The sequence below is a fragment of the Plectropomus leopardus genome, chromosome 11 (assembly GCF_026936395.1).
Source record: "Plectropomus leopardus strain MGB_pleo_1.0 chromosome 11, ASM2693639v1, whole genome shotgun sequence".
In the NCBI taxonomy this organism is placed as follows: Eukaryota; Metazoa; Chordata; class Actinopteri; order Perciformes; family Serranidae; genus Plectropomus; species Plectropomus leopardus.
Window position 1 is genome coordinate 19,343,741 of NC_142186.1, and position 15,964 is coordinate 19,359,704.

A 15,964-nucleotide genomic window follows, 5' to 3' on the forward strand; every position below is an offset into this window, starting at 1 on the left:
TCTTGTTTCACTTGAAACACACAGATAATTGTTCATGATACCAAGCAGCTGCGCTGCGCATAATTTGTAAACCTAACTAAGACCAAGTGGAGAGCTAGTTTCTTCCCTGCTCCTTTGTAGGAAAAAGTTTTGTGTTGCTAAGCAACCGCTGCCACTTCCAGCTGTTTGTGTTGGCAGAGACAAAAAATCTAAATGAACAAGCAAGTCATACTGTGTTGTCACTGTCTGTGATTTGGTCATAGGCAGGAGGCCGCAGGCGAGGCCCAATGCGGCCTGCAGCACAGCCCTGTTGATATACAGTAGCTACAACAGCACTCCCTCTGTAATATTGCTTAAAACATCTGTGTAGTGGTGATCTCTGTGGTATCAAGTTCCCACTATCTGACCAATCAAGAGTAGCACCACTGATTGCATGCAGACAGCTGTCAATCAGGACATCAAATGTAATTTTTATAGCTTCAAATAACTAATTAAAATCACACCTATCTGAAGACAATTACTTGAACACAGGCCTACATCAGGGTTATAAAAACTACCTTAAATGACAGAAACCATCATTGGGAAACATTTATTTGATTGTTAAGTTTAGCCAATGTCTCATAAGCTAACATGGAGGGGTTGGGCTGAATGCATCTGCTGCAACTAGCCACCAGGGTGTGAGTTAGATGTTTTTTTGTTTTTACTTTTGGGGAGCTGTTATGTCCTCCATCTTTGTTATGAAGTCTATTATTGAAAAGTCCCTCTTTATGAATCATCAGTCACATTTGTCTCACTTCTATATTAATTAAAAAACAAAACAAAACAAACTAATTCTCATTTTTCTGTAGACCCCCTAGATCTCCCTTAAGGACCCCTTGTCAACAACCTCTGTTTCCATAGGATAAAGGTTTTTGGTTTCCTGGCTCACAATTATACACCGTGATATATCTTTTTGATATAGAAGCTCTAAACAGCCCGAAGCCACTTAGCTTTCCATATATTGTACCTGCAGCAACAGCAAAGTCTCTTGGCGCATCAGTGGTGACAGATGTCTCTTTGAAGTGTGCCTTTATGGGAGTTCAGAAGCTCACAAAAGTTAACATAGTTATGCATCAACCTTAAATAATCAGAAATGCGCGATGCTGCATACAATCAATTGTGATGGCTGAGAAGACACCTGAGTATTTAACTAATTGAAACTAGAATTTCTCTTCAGCTTTGAGTGCACTCTAATCTTGAGAGGCTAGATCCCTTTGAACTTTATTTTTGCTTGTAACTTTTGAGTGTCATTTGTTGGCTCACTGAAAAGAGTTGAAATTTTATCCTTGCTGTTAGTATAACTACTATTCCCTAAGAGGCACAGAGATTCAGTAAGAAGATGTAAATTGGAGTGGAGCAGCCTGGTACTGTATGTCACGCTCTGCCACGACTCCAGAAAAACTTTTAATGAATGTCACTGCAAGAGAAAAGGTATGGGAAGGGCTTTCTCTGTGTAATAATAATACTGCAAAGCACACTGTGCTGTGGGCGTTGGTGCTGTACAGCATTCAAACATATAAAAGAAACATATGTAGACTCTGAATGAGGGAAATGGAGAGGATGAAGTGTAATGGTGCCTTTTCTTCTGCGCAGTCAGAGAACAGCCGGGGGAGCTGAATGCAGCCCCACTGACCTGGTTGAATCAAAGAGAAGGGTAAGAGGCGAGACCACAAAAAAAGAAGGAAAGACAGGGAGAGAGCAAGATATAGGAAGTGTCTCATTTATACAGCACTGCAATTTGGGTCGATGGATCGCTTCAGTAGCCGTGAGGGGCTCTTTTTTGCTCAATGCAATCTATACCCACAATCTAACAATCAAATGTGGTGCCGATAGAAGTGGTCCTGCCCCGGCAGTGAGCTCTTTGTGACTGCTGGTGTATTTGACCGAGTGCCAGCTTTAGTTTTTATACCTCATTAATTCACAGGAGCGATTGACTGAGGAAACGGCTTCCTCTCGATCATAAATCAACTCACACTCGTGCACACACATGCACACACACACAACAGCAAAACATGAACACACCGGGGGGCAAATCTCAGGGCTTAGGTAATGATTTAATCAGTCACTGACAGAAAGTACAGTGATATTGTGATTACTAATTTCCACATGACCCCTGTGTGTGTAACTCCTGTGCGACTTGCAATTTGGTTTTATAATATAGTGAAGGTCTGGAGCACTTCATATGCATGGATAAATTTGCTTTTAAAATAACATTCTCTGCATTTTTCTTTCTACTGCTGTAATTGCTTTTTAAGCAATGTGATTCTTGTCGTGCATGTTCCCCTTTAGACTTTGTGAGTGATTTTACAGTAATGCTCATGAACTGGAGCAAACATGGAGCCAAAAAATGGAGTGGGTTGACTTTGTATCATCTCGACGATTATCAGTAGTGGAGGACTAAGAAGTTGCAGCACATTTTAGTATCTCTAAATTAAAGTCTAGGATAAAAACTGAGCAGTAGTGTGTGTGTGTGTGTATGCGTGCATGTCAGAGAGAGAGAGAGAGGTAGAGATAGGGAGGTTTGATGCTGTAACAGCTGCTAATTATTGCTGCTCTATATTTCACACAGTCTGTTTGATCTCCTGTCCTGTGGAGAGAGATAGGGATTCTCTGTCTCTGTTTCTCCCAAACTCACACATTTTACCCCCTCCCCCCCCTGCACACACACACACACACACACACACACACACGCACACACGCACACACGCACCCAAGCTCAGGGGTCACGAGGAGGAGAAAGAGGAATTGTGCTGTAATTACTGAATCTCTGCAGGGGTTGACTTATATTTCAAGCCAGCACCTCAGGACTGGGAGTTTACATTCTGTATCTTGTTTTTGTGTCTGTATTTATGTCACTGCTCTTTGTAGCCCCCCCTGCATGCTAGGCTGTGTTCACTGATATCACGGAGGGCAAATCAATCCAATCTCTCAAAGCACTCTGGGAAGTCCAAGTCCATAGACCATCTGGATGCCGCTCTGTTCTCTTCTGTGTTCTGCTCCCTGAGTGCCGGCCGCTGCAGTGATCAACTGTTTGGCAAGCAGCTCTAATACATCCGTGCCTCCCCCAATCACCAGGCATGGATGCATAGCAACAGTTACTAACCACCATAACCTTTGGCAAAACATGCAAGGAAGAAGCTCATCGATGTTTCATTAATGATTCAAAAAGGATTTTTTTTTAAACACAAAAACACAAGATGCACTTTGAAACTGTCTGGTGCAGATTAAGTGTCTTGAAACTAAGTGGATATCTCTTGGCTTTGGACTTTGGGCATTCCCAGTGTAGTGTACCAGGTCAAAGTAGGCATTATAATGAAATGTGGTCAAATAAAAGTGCTTCTCTGGACATAATGATGTATCTATTTGGCAAAAAAATGATTAATAGCACACTATTAAAACAACATATGGTACTTTTAAAAGGGCAGCATCCACATCCATGACTTACAAAATTAAACACTTTCAGACTTCTTTTATATTTAAGTTTAACCATTCATTTGTAAAGTTTTTTTTACTGAATAAATTGCTACACCTGGTAAATAAATGTCACCATTACTTTTTTCTTCAGGCACTGCTACATAAAATTGTTTTTGTTTTTTTAATTAACTTTTTCCTGATCTTTGCTTTTTTTTGTGAAATACTGTATATTTTAATTTCTGTGACATCTACAATATGGATTTTCAATTATTAAAATAAAAGTGCCTGATAAGGGGGAATCCCTTTGCAATTACCAAGTTCACAGTTTATAGCAGATGTCAGACCAAGTCTCAAGTTGAGTCCAAAGTCATAACCTTGGAGTTTCAAGTCCTAAACAAGTCAGAATGCTCTCCTCTCCCAATTTTATGGCATTTAAACAATATAGCAATAGTAGAATAATAATACACTATATTTACAAATATCCAAAATGCTTTAATCTTTGTAGTTTGTTGGGAGTTCCATCTGCATGTTTCACATACTGCAATTTGTTTTTTGTTGACCACCAAGTAGTTTTTGTATGTGAACAAAACTATCTTTGCAATCATTTTTTCCACCTGGGGCTCAGTAATGTAACATTAGTTCTTCATGGTTTTCCCCTGCAACTTTATTGGATAGGCTGTCAGATAGGTCTTTTCACAGTAGATATTCTGACATACAACAAGATAAGCAGAGGACATTTAGCTTCCCTATTACCACACAACTCTTGGACATTATGCTCTGAAATACAGAGGACCATTAACTGGAATACCAGTTCTCACTTTATTAAAACTTGACCATCATTATTTTTATTTAACTGTATCATGAAAAAACACCTGTACTGCAGTTGCGGTGTGGATGTGTTATGTGTCCGTGTCTGTTCAATTTATGATAATTATAGCTAATTGTTTATCTTTTATATTGTGGACAGAAATACCTTTAACATTTGAATAGATTTTACATTCTCGGGGAGTGGGTACACTGTAAGCCTCTTCAGGTTTCTTACCTCCCCTGCACAATCCTTGCCATGTTTATTTTATTTAGTTGTTTTGTCACATCCTGTGTGCTAAAAAAAATACATTCAAACTCAAATACATGTGTCAGTAGGAACAACACAGGTGTAAATAATAAAATGCATGATGGCTAAATGCCATTTAACTGCTTTGAGTTCAGCATTCTTGTATCTTGTATCTTGTATCACTGTCGCACTCACTGAATACAACAGAGCCATCATTAGTGATATTAGCAACACCTGTACTTTTCCTGCTATTACAAGTCAACATGTCTGCTGTGAAAAAGGTGTATTTGATTACTCAAAGTGGAGCTCCAACACAGCTGATTCAAATCATCAACTCGTTATGAACTCCTAAAGCTGCTTGATAAACAAGCTTATCATTAAGTTCAGCTGTGAAGGACAAGTCGAGGAGCGGTGTGGGAAACGCTGTCTTAGATGATTCAGTAAATGTTGGTAAATTACTCGATTTGTAGCACACTTTTTAAATAACATACTTCTAAAACTTTCGGCTTCAAGTACTTTTCAAATCAAAAGGCTCAAGTCCAAGTAAAGTTATGAGTCACTGGTGTTTAAGTCAATGTTTAGTTGCAAGTCAATTTTGTCAATTTGTGTCTAAAGTCATCAAATTTGTGACTCAAATCTGACTCAAGTCAAAGTCATGCGATTTGAGTCTCCATCTCTAGTTGATCTAGTTGTGATGGGGGTCACAAGTAGACTTTACTGTAAGTCAAGGGGTCAGGAACAACAGGAACAAGAAAAGTTTGAAGCCACAATTATACAATCTTTTAAAAGAAGTCTGATTCTGGGCTTCCCTTTGATACATGGTAACCCACACAGTATTAATTCTTCATATCAAACGCATTGCAACATGTTACACAATTAACATGAATCAGACAGAATAAGAAGAAGAAGCATTACTGCTTGTTAATTTTTTTCATCCAAGTTTTAATGTAACAGATCCAATTCATTCACCGCTGTCTGAACAACAGATGTGTTAAATGCTCGCTGGAAAAAAAAATTGCATGTCACATATAATTATGAAAAGAAGTTGAAGTGTCTATATCACTGAAGCTGAGTGCGGAATAATCATTGTACTGCTGGTCAAGGTTAAATCCACCTTTTATTTTATTGTTTTCCATGATTCTAATGTTATTACTCACTGTCAGAATATTTACACTATAGAGACAAAACAGGTCTTTACATGTGTCAGATATGGAAATAAGTTGTTGTCCTTCCTGCTGTGTATGTGTGTGTGTCAGTCTAGAATTATCGCAATCTTATACACACACAAATACAGTATACATCAAGGTTAAAATGGCTGTCCTGTGCCCCCCGGTCCCTGGAACGTTGTTTATGTTGTTGAAAGTCACACTCTAACTCAGATAAGTTGTATGAAATGGAGATAAGGGGAGAGTATTATCACTCTTTCTTGCCCTCCTGTCCCTGGCATGAAGGATACTTCAAAAGGCAGCTGCTCTGTCTGTGGTTCAGAAGGAAAGAGAGAGGATGACACAAACCCAGCTTGTCTTTGAATAGCAGGTGCACCTTTCCCTTTATTCTGGGCCTGAATGAGGAATGATGGAAAAAGCAAAGGATCAAAGTCGGTTTTCTCAATGTGTGCTGCAACACAGCAGAGGCTAGATGGAGAAACAAATTTTCATTTGAAAACAGTCAATAGTTGGGCATATGCATATGTGTGTGTGTGTGTGTGTGTGTGAGAGAGAGAGAGAGAGAGAGAGACAGAGGGCATATGCGAATAAGAGTTGGAGTTGATGCTAGTAAAAACACTGACTCATCGCCATTTCAAATAGCAGGCTTTTGTCCAAACCAAAAATTCCCTCTCTTTCTCTCACTAGTCTGTGTTGCCAAGGAAGATTAATAAACATGGCAGCCACTCTGTGAAAATCACAACGCCTTCTGTTGGAACCTCACTGGCCACGCTCTGTCCATAAAAGACTGTGGGTTCAGGGGTTGCAGGGCTACTGGGGAGAGTGGGGCAAGTGGGGTTGCGTGAAAAGCGGGCGACTGCGGGAGGAGAGGGATGGGGTGATGTGACAGCAGAATGGAGGGAAACAGGGATGATATTGTGAAGGGAGAGAGGTGGAGGTGGTGCGGGAGGGAGGGGTGGAGAGGGGGCAGAGGGTGAGGGAGTGAAGCTGGGTGTGGGTGGATGGCGGGAGGGGAGGATGCAGTGGAAGAGGATGAGGAGGAAGGGGGCATGGAAAGTGCCGCATGTTGTAAAATGATATGATGGAGGCTGGAGAGAGGGGGGGATGGCGGAAGAGAGGGGAGGCTGGGGACTCTCAGAGCCATGGGTGGTGTAAAGTTCTCTTGTGGGGTCACATGAGGAGGTGGGAGACTGACCTGGATGGTGTGCTGTGCTTGTGTTTGCATCGCGTCTGTGTGAAGTGACTGTGTCTGAGGCTGTGAAGGGTTGTGTGTATTGCTGTGTATTAGTGTATATTGTTCCTCTGAAGTCCCACAATTCTCTGTCTGAGATGTATGTGTGTAGCTTGTCTCTGTGTGTATGTCTGCGCTCTCCTGTGTCTGTTCCAGGACTTTCTGCATGTGCTCTCTCGCCTGCTCTTGCAGGAGGCGATATTTGTCCATCTCCTCAGCGGTAAAGCTGATTGGCTGAGCCGTCTCTCCACCTGTCTGCTTGTCATCAGTGCTAATCTGGGACGGGCAGAGATTTGGTGTGCTGCTGGGGGTTGACTCAGTGATTTTCAGACGAAATTTCTGACTGTTGACAACCCCCCCAGGATCCGCTCTGCTGCCCTTAGCCTCCTCTTCCTCCTCTCCTTCCTTCTCCTGACTCTTCTCCAGCAGCCCTTTTTTCCGCCTGGCCTTTCTCTGGATTGCAGGTAGTTTCCCTATGAGAGGGAGAAGCAACATCCTGGCTGGTTTCTGTGGCTTACTGGTGGATTTTCCTGGAAGAGTTGTGCCTGAACTACTTGTGTTGCTAAGGGCAGATTGATCATGGCCAAGGTCAGACTGTGAATTGGGCTTCTTGAGCTGAGAGGGGCATGTGTCACAATGGTGTGTATTGAGGCCTGGGGCTGTGTGAGCAACAGAGGATGGGCAGCTGTAGGGCGAGGAATGAGAAAGGGAGCAAGAGGTAAGGCTGGATGAAGTGGATGTGGGGCTGCTCTGCTTCTTTGCCTCCTGAGGTGCCTCAAATGAGAGTCCTGGAGCTCCTGAGGACATTCTGCAGGAGCTCACTGACAACCCGTCGATTCCTGAGCAGGTACTGCTCCTGCTCCACTCCCAGCTGAGCTCGGACATGCTGGTGCTGCTGCAGGGGCTGCAGGAGCGCGGGCTGTGGCATCTGCTGGCCCGTATGTTGGTTGCACTCTGGGGGCTGTATGGCTGCCTACTCGTCCACCACTCAGGGCTGGAGAAGTGTCTTGAGCTTGATCGTCTGGTGCCTGTGCATTTCCACACATAGCCTGGGCTGTCTCTGCTGTCTGCCCCTGTCCTGGAGCCTGATGTGGACCTGTGTGTCCCCCTGTCTTCACAGCTGTCGCTGCTGCCCCATGTCCATCTGTCCACGCTGCACCTGTCCCAGTCTACATCTTCTGTGCTGAGATGTCTGCCTTTCCTGCCCCAGCTGCCAGGACTGGGGCTGAACCTTGCCACCCGATCCCACTCGCCTGCTCTGTTTTTCGATCTCCACCCGCTCCTAGACCTGCCCTCCTCACCACCTCTAGGACAGCTCTCCCTCATCCACTCCCACTGCTCCGTATCTGAAATCAGGCCCCTGTCTCTGCCACCTGGTTGCCCTCCAATTTTCCTGCCCCTCTCTGTCTCCTCCCAGACTCCACGATGCCTTGAACTCTTCCTCTTACTATGAATGAATTTCCTGTCCCTGTGGAGGAGTTTTCTCTTTCTCGCCGGGCTGCAACCACAGCTGTTGTCAGGGTAACAGCAGTCAATGAAACTCCTGGGGTTGCTATGGTGACCCCTTTCCCAAAACAGCTTTGAGTTACATCCTGGTGAGAAGGAGTGTACGGAGAAGTGAGATCGCCAGGGAAAAGTCACTGCATCTCCGTCTCGCTTTCCCTCCCCCTCGTTGTGTCTGTCTGCTATGTGTCTGGCGAGCTGGGAGTCGGCACTGCAGTTCTCTGCCTGCTCTCTGTCTGGCTGTGACTGGGATTCAGTGCTGTGGCTCCTGTGAGGCCTCCTCTTCCTGACAGAGACAGATACTGGCTCAGCCTCACATCTCCCCAGGAGACAGCTGCTCCCTGCTCTCTGCACCCTCCTCCTCCTTCTCGTCTCCCCCGTCTCCCTTTGCCTCCTTGTCTTCCACCAGCTCCCTCCAGCTTCTCCACTCCTCTCTCTGCCAATGGAGACTGTAGAGACAACACTCCTCACTTTGCACCTTGCTGATTGGCGCTTGTTTGAACCTTTTTCCTTCTTCCTCTTTCCCAGCTTGTGTTTCTTTGTGCTGGCTTTCCTCTTTTTGCGTGACACTTCTGAGACACCCATGTATGGCTGCGTAGTGCTGGCACACTTGCACATTGTCTCACTCCCACACTCACACCTGGACGGGCTGATGCACATCCTCTGTGTGCTAGGCTGGGTGACAGACTCTAATTTACAGCTCAGGGCTATGATGGCTCTCTCCCTGATCCCTCTCGCACCCCCTAATCTGCCTCCCAGAGGATTCTGGGAGTTTGTGTCAGAGCTGTCACTCTGAGCTGGGTCAAATGGATGGGAGGCTGCCCTCACAAAATTCTCCAAACTTAGTGCGCATCTACCTCTTTCTGGTTTTGTTTCTGACAATGAAAGGTTTTTGTTCTTTAGGAACAGGTGTGCCTCTGTCTCCACGTCGATATGTTGCTCTGCCTTGAAATTATCCTCGGATTTTTCCTGTCTGTGTGCTTTCAGCTCTTGTCTTGTCTGTCTTTGTAAACAGGAAGGAGCGTCTGGTGTAAGAATAGCTGGCACACGGAGATCGGATTCATCTGAGGGAGCACACAACTGATTTTGTTGTGACTCCTGTGGATCCTCTTTGAGTTGTTCTGGTTCTTGTGGGTTCAAGCAGAGTGGGTTGCAACTGTAGGAGATGTGTGGTTGAGAGTTGGTGAATTTAAGCAAACTGACAGGCCATCTCAGATGGGTAGAGCTATCTTTCCCCAGCACACACATATACTGACTCTCCTCTTTCCCCCCTTCTGTCTCTTGCTTTCTCTCTGTCTCACTATCTATGTGTTCAGTGTCTATGTGTGCCCTTGCTAGTGCTGTGCCCCACAGGGCCACCTGTGTCTGTGATGGCAAGAATAGTGAATCATGACTCTGATTATCAGGTGCTTCTGTGGAAATAGTAGAGTGTGCTTTCACTACGTCTCTTTTTTCCATCTCCCCCTCTTCTCGGGCAGCCTCTCTGGGGATTGGCCCCATGTCACTCAGTCCAGCACTGTGCGATCTAAACTCATGCTTTTCACTCTCTCTGTGTTTCCCCTCCTCTGCTGCCCCAGTTTCCCGGTCAATATCTTCCATCATCCCCTTTATCCTCTCTTTCATTTGTTCTCTCTTTTCTCTCTCTTCCTCCTCCATGTCCGAGAAGACAGAGGCGGAAGGCTCGAGCCTGGGCCCCCTGCGTGAGAAGCAGAAGGACACCCCAAGCCTGCCTCCTACTCTCCCCCGCCCAGGGAGAGGCGGCTGGGGATACAAGCCCAAACAAGACTGGGGCTTCACTACAGGAGGGTCTGTATTGGATTCCGGATGTGTGATTAGTGGGGACTCTGTTAGAGCAGCAGCCAGCGATATCTGGGAAGGAGATTGGCATGGATCCTCTGGCTGAATGCTGAGGTGAGCTGTCCTCTGTTGCGTAAGAGGGGGCCTCTGGGTGTTGTTGAAGGGCTCAGGTTTATCTTCGGGGCTGCGGTCTCTTTGGTCCACGTCTCTATCTTGCCGCTGTCTCACAGCTCTGACTGCACTCCTTAGTCCAGATGTTCTTCCTGGGATTCTGCAACACAGATGTGAAATATTCTTGAATTTAGTTAATTTATCTTGGATTCTTTTATATTTAAAGGAACAGTGTGTAAGATTTAGGGGGACCTAGTGGCATTTAGAAGTGAGGATTGCAGATTGCAACCAGGTAGAACTTCTTCTGGCTATAATTCCTTCAGTGTTCGTTGTTTGGGAAGTTTTTATGAGGAGCCAAATTATCCACAGAGGTCTCCTCCTCTCCAAAACAAATGGAAAATGTGATTTAAGCCAGTAAAAACACTGATTAAAGCTGTTTCATGTTAAAAATATGCATTTCTCCAACAGTTTGGCATGTCACAGACGGGTCACTTGCTCAGCACATACTAATATGTGTTTATCTCTTTTCTTGATAATTTATTTTCTAGATGTTCAGGAGGTTTGTACTGGGAGTGGAATTATCCGCTAGGTCTTGTCCTCTTCAAAATAAACAGATCCAGGTAGTTAAATTGGTAACTAAATAAGGCAGTTTCATTAAAAAAAAATGTGTTTTTCCAATGCTTTTTCAGCTTATTGTGGAGGAGCTGCTAACTACCGTGGCCAGTGCTTATTCTAAGGTAACTAAAACACGATCATTACTTTTTTTTTCAGGTGATTATACACTAAAGAAAACATACTTTTTATATTATATTCAATTTCTGCCAATATATCCCCCTACATTCTACACACTGGAACTTTAAATTAACACACAGGTGTATATATAGTATATGGATATGATGTATTCTAATGGTATGGAGATAATTATGGACAAGGGCTATTTTAATAATCTGTTAGCATGCTACTGAGAGAAAAAGAAAGAAAGACATAATGAAACAAACAAAAAATAAATCAGAGGCTTGGCAGTCATAGTGATGCTGTTCACATATTATTGCCTGATTATAGGAAAACACATTTAATTGCACAGGGAATAGGTGCAATCAAGTTGATTATTACGTGATGTATTTATTTTATCAGTTGTTTTGATTACTTTAGATATGCAAACCCAGAGGCAAGTTTTCAGCTTATTTAGCTTATTTTTATTTAATTCTTAAAAAAAAAATCTGCACCTTTTTTTTTTCCAAAAAACTCCCATCTCTTCCTCCTAAAAATCATCTACTCTCGGAGCACTGGCAAGAATGTGTCTTCATGTAATATTTACTTCACCTGTGGCCTATCTAGGACAACTGGGTGCTCTAACATCTGTGGATACATCCATCAAATCTAAAAAACGTTGATTGGATGTGACGCACTCTAACCCTTTTGGACTCCTGCCCCTAGTCTCATTACATTCACCGCCGTGCAGAAACACACAAATACACACTCCTCCTGCTCACCGCTGGGTTTCCTGTTGCAGCTGTGCAAGCTGGTGCAGGCGTCTGAGAGCCTTCTCCTGTTTGCGTTGGTCCTTCCATGACTTCGAGGACACATTGCGAGCAAATTCCCTATGCTTGAGTTCCTTCAGCCTCTGCAGGAAATGAAAATTAAGAATGATAGAGGGAGGGACAGAGAGAGTATGTGGAGGGCACGGGGTAGCGGGAGGCACAAGGGTGGGACAGAGAGAAGAGAAGAGAGAGTGAGGGATTAGTTTTCTGAAGCCCTCTGCAGGCAGCTGTCTTTCAAACTGCACACATCAGTCAGCAGATGTTCTCCTCCAAAGCTCATGTCCAATTAACTCCATTCAGCCCGGAAGAAAGCGTCTTTCCTCCAACACACAGCCTGAGAGCAAACACAACCCAACTGGTGAATAGCAGATTACAGACACAGTTGAGATGAGTGACATGAGTGATTTAATGATGATGATGCTCTTGCCACTGAAATTTCCAAAATGTTCAGCCCTTCTTCAGTCATCACAGCTTGGTCTGAGAGACCTTCTGATCCAATGACATCTGTTTTTGAGCTGGAGTGTACCAACGGCATTGATTTGCTGTTGCTGAAATTGCACATCACTAAACAAAAAGGCCTGGCCACTTATCATTGGCAAAATAACCATCTGAGTCATTGTAAAGGCCAAAGATTTCAGTAGGGAAAAATGCTAGATTTATGTGTGTGCGTAGGATACTTCCACAAACCATAGTGAGTGATTTAATTTTGAGCAAACTGGTGGGTCTTCACCTGCATCTTAGTGCATGTAAAAATAACAATTAGCTCCATTTTGTGTGAGTGTGCATGAGTGTATTTTGTCTGGAACTATGCACTATAACCATAGGTGTGCTAGTCCTCTCAGGAAAACAATGATTCATGCTTCTCACTTCGGTTTCCTTTTTCTGACACACTTTAATCCCTCCTTTATCCATGCTTGGCAGGTGTGTGTGTACATGTTGGTGTGTTTCTGTTTGTTTGTGCATGTGTGTCTGAAGGCTAAGACGAGAGTAAGAAGTTTGGAAATAGCTGCAGTATCACTCACCACCATCCCTCCTATCTCCCATCTCATTCTCTCTCGCTTCATAGTATATTTTCCTCAGCATGCAATCCACCCATGGCTTATAAATTCGGGATTTGTTGTTTATTTTATATATTTGTGAATTTATCCTGGAGTATGAATTGCACAGGATTACACCACTCTCACTTTTAGATTATGTTATGCTATTATCCACCCATACAGTGTGTCTTGCAAACAGCATACACACGTGCACACATCAGATTAGCCCCTCAGACATCAGATTTATTTATACACTCACTCTCTTTCACACCCAGATCTTATGCTGGAGCTGACAGTCGTCAGGTTAATCTCTGCTGAGTCTTACACAATCGGTTGTCTTTTTACATTATCGCACGATGCTTAACATCCCACTGTCAGCTCTCTGAAAGCAGCATTAAGTATGTGCCAGCGGAGCAGCACTCGTGGGTTTGTATCTCTTAAACATACATGTCTTACAGTATAGGTGCTTGTGCACTGCAGATGCGTTGTGAGATCACATGCATGTTTGTTAGTGTGCGGTAAGGAGCTTTGAGGGGCTTTGATGCCATACTCATTCTATGGGAAATATTAATCATGTTCAAGCAGAGAGGCATACATAATGAACAACTGCGGACAGAGCTAGGAAAGAGGAGGAGAAGGGGGGAAGAAAAGATCAGAGTCGTTGTACTGTAGCTGTCCATGGCACTGACTAAGAAAAGGAGAGAGAGAGGAAGAGAGAGAGAGAGGGAGAGTGAGAGGGAGTTAGAGCAGTCTATAATAGATGAAATATATGAAGATAAATTCTTTCCTCTTCCTCTTGCATTTGCACTCTGCCAGGTTATTGTTCTCGCTTAAAAACAGGTCCCACTGCAGGCAAACCTGTAGCTATATTTAGAGCCAAACAAAATATTGCGCACAGAACCATTTTCACTGAACACACAGGGCCGAGATATTTCCGTTTCACACTTTCAAGCGGATACTTTTGTCTTTAAAGATGATGTCATGTCCCCAACAGCGGGATGCGATATTACTCTTGCTCTCCAACATGTCAGTCGAGCTATGTGCTGTGAAGCTCAATCCGTCTGTCAAAGCCCCGATCAATATTCCTTTAGATGTGTTAAGGAGTGCTCAGGCTGAGGCAACTATGGATGAGTCTGAGTTGATTCATATCCACTAGGGCCTCCGAATGAGGGATGATGTATTCTTAGGTAGCATGTGAGGGGCCATGCTAATGGGCTGATTGCTCTTTTATTTAAAAGGGAGCACAATTCTCTTGTAATGAGCAATTTCTGTAATCAGCAGTAAATGCTGATAAAGCGCTGCATTCAGACATGTTTATCCCTGAATCGATGACAAGGGAAGGAGACAGAGCAAACGCAATCAGCTTCCATTCTCCAAAGCCAATACTCCTGCAGGGAAACTGTCTTCAGCTAGAATTTCATCTGTTGTCTGCTCAGTAGGCAGAGTGTGCATGCATGCCTGTATGTGTGTTCCCACAGTGCCAGTGGCTACTGTCAGCTCAGTGCCTCATGCAGCTCGTTTCATGTGCCTGCCGCTGGCTAAAACAAAGCATTAACATTGGCCTGCAGTTGCTTCGATTCATTTTCAAAGAACAATGACAGTGAAGGAACCGTCTTATTTTATGTTTATTTCATGTTGCACAGTGTGGGCGTTCAGAAGTGGGAAGTGGCTTGGCTCAGTTGAGAGATTGCCTGTGTTTATGGATGAGTGTGTACACGGGAAAGTGCATGTCTGTATGTTTTTGTATGTGAGTGTATGCCTTGGCATGACAACAGATAGCTGTAGGAGAATGTGCTATCAGCAGAACCTTCAGTTTGTTAGTCCAGAGTGGAGGTTGTGTATGAAAATGGATGTGAAAGCAGAATGCAGGAAGAAACCTGCTGCCGGGCCTTTTCCTAATGGTCCATTGGCCTCATCTTGTCCAAACCGGAATAATAGAATCATACTTGAGCTATGACTAATAGCTCCATGTTCTATTTTGTACCAAATACTTATTTTTCTTTTTGAGGAAGTACAAATTGAAGAATAAAGTGAATTTTGTAGCGGCGTGTACCAGATACATACAAATCAACTGCTCTAAATTTTGAACAACAAAAAAACTAGAAAAGCTTCCATCATTATCTATTTGGGACTTGAAGATCAAGTAACACTGAAATACTGCGCACATGATTCATCTTAAATGGTCATTTGAGGCTGCAGGTTCTGGAAGTCGGCTTGGCTTAAAACAAGAAGCCCGACTGTCTGTTGCAGGCCACATTATGGCCTTCTTTGTGGCTCAAAAACTGACTTCAGCTGAAGTTTGGTGTCATTTTGAACAGAAGCATCTGCAGATTAATTCCATATTCAATGTTATGATTCCCTAAAGGTAGGCATGATATGAGATGAAAAACCACATTTTTGTTATCTTTGCTGCCATCTTGACTGTCAGGTAGCCTGGAGGGACAATTCAACCATCTCAAGTGGTCATGATCAACTCTGGCTGCTGCCTGGCAGCAGTGTACTTTTCTGGTAGTATGTGAGTTGCTTTGCTTTTCCACTAAAGATGACCCATTGCTTCTGTTTAGGCTCTAAAACACGCCAAATTATAATACATGTGCTCAATATCTGTGATTAATGTTGACAGTACTTTTTACACAGGATTCCTAACAAATCCCAAATAAGTCAGTTTTGATTCCAGTGATTGTAGTTTTATATCAGTTTGTGATGATGAACGGTATATATTTTTGTACGGCTGGTAACTGCTGTGACTTAAATTGCCCTGCATGGGATCAATTAAGTTTGTCATAAGGTAAGTGTTAAAATGGAAATCTAAAGTATAAATACTGAGCTGTGTGTGTGCATGCATGTATATTGTATGTGTGAGTATCTGTCTCGAGTTGAGGTGTTCCACCTCTGTGTGTGTGCTTGTAAGAAATGATGTAGTTGTCACACTCCTGCTGGGAAACTTTACCCAATGGGCAGACTGACATGGAAATATAAAGAAGCTTTCCGTCAACCCGCATAATGCTAACACACCCAAATTCTGTGACAAGAGATCATACAAAAAGATCTGTTAGCGTGCTGTTACATAGCATGTGTGTGTGTGTGTGTGT

General features: G+C 43.5%; 1 protein-coding gene and 1 long non-coding RNA gene across 2 annotated transcripts in view; one reads left to right on the forward strand and one right to left on the reverse strand.

Moving 5' to 3' along the window:
* Positions 1 to 4,239: 4,239 nt before the first annotated feature.
* znf804b (zinc finger protein 804B) overlaps positions 4,240 to 15,964 on the reverse strand; it is a 35,948-nt gene continuing 24,223 nt past the window's right edge. The window contains exons 4-5 of the mRNA XM_042490813.2: positions 11,788 to 11,918; positions 4,240 to 10,454 (exon numbers count right to left, since the gene is read on the reverse strand). Of these exons, the coding sequence (XP_042346747.2) occupies positions 6,389 to 10,454; positions 11,788 to 11,918 (4,197 nt within the window). The 3' untranslated portion in view covers positions 4,240 to 6,388. The remainder of the gene's footprint in view (positions 10,455 to 11,787; positions 11,919 to 15,964) is intronic.
* The window catches only part of LOC148188246 (uncharacterized), a 44,389-nt gene continuing 38,581 nt past the window's right edge, over positions 10,157 to 15,964 (forward strand). The window contains exon 1 of the long non-coding RNA XR_015777905.1: positions 10,157 to 10,297. This is a non-coding gene — a long non-coding RNA (uncharacterized LOC148188246). The remainder of the gene's footprint in view (positions 10,298 to 15,964) is intronic.